Genomic DNA, 6021 nt, shown 5'->3' with positions numbered 1-6021 from the left:
GCAGACCCAAATAGGTGTCTTGGCTGTCTACCATTTGGACTCCCAACATATGAACCATTTCCGCCATAAGCGGCACTCTCGCACTAAACATGACTTTAGATTTATCGAAATTGACTTTTTGACTAGAAGCCCTTTCATACGCCTGAAATATATCCAGTACAGCCGCACATTCCTTACTCGTAGCACGAAAAAGGAAGTAACTGTCATAAATTCTCAGGAAGTAAATTTTTTTTTTTTGTTAGTGGCAAATTTAAAATCTATCCCAAATATATAAATATTGAAGATAATTTTTCCTTTGTTGGGTTTTGGCTTTGACTTTCCGGTCCCATCTATTGTAGTATTTAAAATCTCTCCATTTTTGAAACCCACAACGTGGCGCCTTACTAACCGCTAGGCCAACAGTCTTCTTTCCCTCTTCTCTCAACGAAACAACTTTAGTTTCCCTCTCCCTGCCTGCCCAATTCGTATGCGATTCTCAGCTTCTCTTTGCAGGCCCCTCTATCCCTACTCCTTAACAATGTCATCTTCTCTAATGTGGTTTCGTAAGGGACTCCGGATTCACGACAACCCTGCCCTTCAGTATGCTGCTAAGGAGTCTCATTTTGTTTACCCACTCTTTGTAATTGACCCACATTACATGGACCCTGATCCCCTAGCACCCTCTCCCGGTTCCACACTTGCGGGTCTCAACCGTATCAGCTTTTTGCTGGAGAGTCTCGTGGATCTTGATTTGAGCCTCAGGAAGCTCGGCTCAAGGTTGCTAATAATTAAGGGAGACCCTAGCCAGGTTCTGATTAATTGCTTGAAACAAGTGAGAACACACACTCTCTCTCTATGCTTTTGTTTTTTATTTTTCATTTTGTCACTATGCTTGTTCATTTCTGTTCTTGTTGCTTTTGTAGTGGGATGTGAAGAAGCTTTGCTTTGAATATGATACAGAACCTTATTACCAAGCTTTAGATGTTAAAGTGAAGGTAACCACCGAATTAACTGTTTCTTTATGACCTAATCCTTGTCAATAGATAGTGTGTTAGTTAATATGATGCTTGTTCATTTTGGCAGGATTATGCCTCTTCTGCTGGAATTGAAGTTTTTTCTCCAGTGAGTCACACCCTTTTCAATCCTGCAGATATCATTAAAAAGGTAAAAGGAAAAATTCTGCAACTATTTGAATATTGTTTATGGGAAGTTGAACAGTGAGTCTGCAGTTTTTACCATGCTAATCTTTACTAGATTTTTATGGTGCAAATTTTTTGTTGACAAAGAATGGAGGAAAGCCACCACTGAGTTATCAATCATTTCTAAAGATTGCTGGGCAACCCTCATGGGCATCAGTGCCCCTTTCAACTACGATTTCCTCACTTCCTCCTGTTGGGGATGTTGGAAGCTGTGGAATCTCAGAGGTTCCAACGGTAGAGGAACTTGGTTATAGAGATGTTTTTCAAGTATGAAACTATCAATGTGCTGAGATTGTTCCGACTTCTTGGTAACTCTGGCTAATATGAAAGTTTATTTGCAGCATGAATGGACTCCTTTCAGGGGTGGTGAATCAGAGGCATTGAAAAGGTTAAATGAATCAATCGAAGAAAAGGTTGATATTTTACTATCACGTAGCTAAATTTCTTATGGAAGCCTAAGTACCTGATGAGTGTAACATTAGTTTTTAAGGCCCTCATTTTCCTTTGGAGATTTTTTTCCTCCTTTTTCCCTTATACAAAAAGGTTCTCTATTCCAGTACTTGTATTTGATTATAACTAATTCAGGAATTGAAAATGACACTACTTCTACAAGTTTAATTCAGAATTCTTTCATTAGTGAATACCAAGAAAGGTTATGCATTGGTGTTAACTTGGATCTGTTTACGCATCATCTCGCCATTTTGGATTATGATCTGTATGTTTTAGCCCATTCTTATATTTTACTTGCATGTCTTTGGTTTACTTAACTTGATATTTTCTTACACACTTTATCTAATGTTTTCACAAATTTTTACTCATTTTCTTTTACTTCCCATTGCAGGAATGGGTGGCAAATTTTGAGAAACCTAAGGGTGACCCATCTGCATTTATAAAACCAGCAACCACAGTTCTGTCACCGTACTTGAAAGTGAGCATCAAACACAATGAGTCATATTGGTTACAACATATCTAAATGACATATAGAAGTAATGATTATACTATTCACACTAGAAGAATCTAACTGAACCTAGGATGCACTAGCCATTCTTCATAATTCCTTCTTTTCCGTGCCAATTTTCTCAATATGTTTGGCAGTTTGGCTGTCTCTCTTCCAGATACTTCTACCAATGCCTTCTAGATGTCTATAAAAATGTCAAAAAACACACATCGCCACCAGTTTCTCTTGTTGGCCAGGTCAGTTGTAACTTCAGTTTTATGCATTATACAAGTTGCAGATGCCTCACTGGACTAAGTCTAGCTTCAAACTGGCAGTTGTTGTGGCGAGATTTCTTTTATACTGTGGCTTTTGGCACTCCTAACTTTGATCAGATGAAGGATAATAGAATCTGCAAGCAGGTAAATACAAATATGTGTTTCACTAAAGCTCCTTGGTACTCTAGAAACGTGCATTCTTTTTCCTTGTATAGGTTCTTTATCCAGTAAATGTGAAAGGAAAATGTGAAGAGTAAACTAGCTGGTAGTCTGATGTTATATATTCTACATTGACGGAGATTTTTCTTTTCTTTTCTAATGTGTGTTATTCTCTGTGTTTTGAGGCTTTGAGCTTTTTCGCTATAATTGTTGGAAACTTTTCCATTATCTACCCGGTCATTTTCAAATGAGCTATTCTAACCAAACATGTAAAGAGTCTTTTTGAGGAATTCAAGCAAGAAGAATACTATTTCTCAATTGGAGCATAATACAAGAAAATCCCACTTTAACGTGGAGATCTGTGAATTAGATATATGCTGGGGTTTTTAGTAGTAATTTTGATAGGCTATTTAGTTATTCTGATTTCTGCTTTGAGCATGTGGCAAGTCAAAGAAGAAATTTACATTGTCATTTTCTTTTTGTGCAGTTCAACCTTTATTTTTCTCCTTGCATGGTTTCCTTAGTTATTATTGTAATTTAGATACCTTGGAATGAAGACAACGAATTGCTAGCAGCATGGAGGGAAGCTAGAACAGGATATCCTTGGATTGATGCTATAATGGTTCAGGTTAGAGCTGTGTGACTGAGCTACTGAATTATTGTTTAATTTATGGTCAGAGTTAAGTTTTCAGTTACTACATACGAAATCATGTTGGATTGAAGCTTACATGTTTCCTCGTGTAGCTTCAAAAATGGGGTTGGATGCACCATCTAGCACGGCATTGTGTTGCGTGTTTTCTAACACGGGGAGATCTGGTATATGGCTAATTAACATACATATCTTTCATAAATTTCCTCCAAAACATTAATTAATTCTCTGCTGGTAGTTTGTGCATTGGGAAAAAGGGCGTGATGTTTTTGGGAGACTCTTGATTGATTCAGATTGGGCAATTAATAATGGGAATTGGCTGTGGCTATCATGTTCATCGTTCTTCTATCAGGTATCGAGCGTTTACACGTGAAAAGCTTTCGGGATAACGTTGCCAATTTGTGAACTTCATCGAAATTAGCACCTGTGCTATTTTCATAGTCTTCCAACAAAAGCTAAATTTCAAATCATAATGTTACATTAGGTCTTTGTAAGTTGTTCACTTATTTCCTAGTGTGACTGAAGGACTGATTAAGAATTTTGGTGTTTGTTTTGGCAAGTATAATCGTATCTACTCACCAATATCATTTGGGAAGAAGTACGACCCGAATGGAAATTACATAAGGCATTTTCTCCCAGTATTGGAAGGTAGTTTTAAGTTTTTAGATCATACACATTTAAATGTCCTTAACAATTTGATAAATGAGCAAAATGTCAATAACCAGACATGCCAAAGGAGTACATCTATGAGCCATGGACAGCACCACTAAGTATTCAAACCAAAGCAAAGTGCATTATTGGAAAAGACTATCCAAAACCAGGCCAGTTCTGACCTGTCTCTTCATTACTAGCTTCTACTGTAACTTTTAAAGTACAATTCAATACCTCTTTTTTTATTATTATTTTGTTTTAATTTGAGTTGCCTTTATATATTCAGTGGTTTTGCATGATTCTGCAAGTAAGGAGTGCAAGAGAAAATTGGGTGAGGCTTATTCCTTAAACAAAAAATTGAATTGCAACCTGAGAGAAGAAGATTCGAAGAACTTGAAGAGGAAAACGGAGCAAGAGCAGAAAAGTAGAAGGCAAGACAAGAAGAAGTTAATTTGATAAGGTGAGCCAAGAATTTTTGTCATTCAGCTGCAAACCCTTTTCACAGGTATGGATTATGCAGCTAATGGAAAAGGCATATAGTTATTTAGAGAATCAGTTCCACACATATTTTATGATTTTGCTAACCATAACTTTATATAGAACAGGATTGAGCTCTAACTAGAAGGTTTTTCCTTGAAGTTAGTTGTTCTATGTTGCATATCAATTCAGTTTATTAGTTTTGTTTCATAACTTACAAACTCCAAGTCAACAAGAATTTGAGACCTTTATTAATGTTTAGCTGAAACTTTGTGCTAAATCTATACATCCAATACTGCAAGTGAACTGTACATCTTTCCTAAATCGATACATACAGAACTTGGAAAACGTAATAATATTGAAATAAAGGGCAGAAACTTCATGCTTCTCTGAGTCGAGTTGCCCGATCCATGAGGGGGAGAAGGCGGTCGAACCTCTTAACAGAGCAAGGAAGATTTATTGTTCCTTCATCCAAGTAGTTTTGGAACTCAACTATTAGTCCTAGAAATATTTCAGATGATGCAATCCTCACTGGAAGTTTATATTGCTTACGATTGTCTTCTCTTTCCCCAACATAAATTGGAAAACATGTTTCATCTCCTACTTCAATTATATCTTTCTTCCTCTTCAACTTTAACTTCATCAGCTTCTCTGATACATACTTGAGGCTCTTTTGGATTTTCTCCATCTTGTTTGCTGCGCAAGAAAGAGAGTATAAGATTTAGGGTTTGTTTGTTTATGGTATACCCGATTGTGTATATATATACATTGTAGAAGTTTCCTTGTTGGATTGGAATTGGAGTTTATATTTCGGTTTCATTATAGGATTTGAATTCTATTCCAACTCTTAGTTGATGTCTAATAAATAAATATTATGGAAAATCTATCCTATCATTCCATAATTACTCTTGATAATTTATCTCAATTTTCATTTATTATCTGATTTCCATAATTACCGATTGAAAATCTCTCCATTCAGTTTCTTCGTGTAACTGAAAATTTATATCACAAATTGTAATTGTAATCTATATATAATATAAAACAGTAACGATGGAACTGAGGTGTCACTTCCTCCTTTTTTAGTGATAAAAAATTTAATATATTAATTTTAATTTTATTATATATATTTATCTATAAAAAGATTATTTTATCCGTACTATATCTAAGAGTTCTACAGAATTTAAATTAATCCCTAAAATCTCTCTAATTCTCTACACATCTATCTATATATAATATAAAACAGTAACGATGGAACTGAGGTGTCACTTCCTCCTTTTTTAGTGATAAAAAATTTAATATATTAATTTTAATTTTATTATGTATATTTATCTATAAAAAGATTATTTTATCCCATATATCTAAGAGTACTACAGAATTTAAATTAATCCCTAAAATCTCTCTAATTCTCTACATATCTATATATAATATAAAACAGTAACGATGGAACTGAGGTGTCACTTCCTCCTTTTTTCCTGATAAAAAATATAATATAATATCTAATATATTAGTTTTTATTTTATTATTATATTTATCTATAAAAATATTATTTAAAGTAAATGTGAAAATCAAATAATAATATCTAATTTATATAACACATTTATGTCATTAATTGTAATTATTAGATTGTATTTTTATTAATATTTATATATTAAGATGAATCCGTGCATCGCACGGGCCAAAAACTAGTTGCATACT

The 6021-nt window shown here is 34.5% G+C and overlaps 1 protein-coding gene across 2 annotated transcripts; it reads left to right on the top strand.

Annotated features, from left to right (window-relative positions):
• The first annotated feature begins 378 nt into the window (after window positions 1-378).
• On the top strand, window positions 379-5134 carry LOC136221865 ((6-4)DNA photolyase). Of its 2 annotated transcripts, XM_066009330.1 has the most exons (14): window positions 379-811; window positions 903-974; window positions 1063-1143; window positions 1266-1445; window positions 1520-1591; window positions 2020-2106; window positions 2274-2372; window positions 2451-2534; window positions 3091-3177; window positions 3294-3365; window positions 3437-3550; window positions 3759-3846; window positions 3924-4019; window positions 4136-5134. In XM_066009330.1, exons 1-14 carry the CDS (start codon window positions 467-469, stop codon window positions 4303-4305), a joined length of 1647 nt encoding a protein of 548 aa, XP_065865402.1. In that variant the 5' UTR covers window positions 379-466; the 3' UTR covers window positions 4306-5134. The 2 variants fall into 2 exon arrangements, with proteins under 2 accessions (XP_065865402.1, XP_065865401.1); XM_066009329.1 differs by having other exon boundaries at window positions 2274-2534.
• Window positions 5135-6021: the final 887 nt, after the last annotated feature.

The sequence above is a fragment of the Euphorbia lathyris genome, chromosome 3 (genome assembly GCF_963576675.1).
Source record: "Euphorbia lathyris chromosome 3, ddEupLath1.1, whole genome shotgun sequence".
Lineage (NCBI taxonomy): Eukaryota > Viridiplantae > Streptophyta > Magnoliopsida > Malpighiales > Euphorbiaceae > Euphorbia > Euphorbia lathyris.
The sequence above is the reverse complement of the archived record's forward strand: the minus strand, read 5'-3'. Positions and strand labels throughout refer to the sequence as shown.

What these genes read in the sequence shown, in the direction of transcription:
- LOC136221865 (XM_066009329.1), top strand. Translation starts at nt 467, where the DNA reads ATGCGATTCTCAGCTTCTCTTTGCAGGCCCCTCTATCCCTACTCCTTA. An exon ending in ATAATAGAATCTGCAAGCAG is followed by an intron (nt 2,535 to 3,090) that starts GTAAATACAAAT and finishes ATTGTAATTTAG; the next exon opens with ATACCTTGGAATGAAGACAA. An exon ending in GTTCATCGTTCTTCTATCAG is followed by an intron (nt 3,551 to 3,758) that starts GTATCGAGCGTT and finishes TGTTTTGGCAAG; the next exon opens with TATAATCGTATCTACTCACC.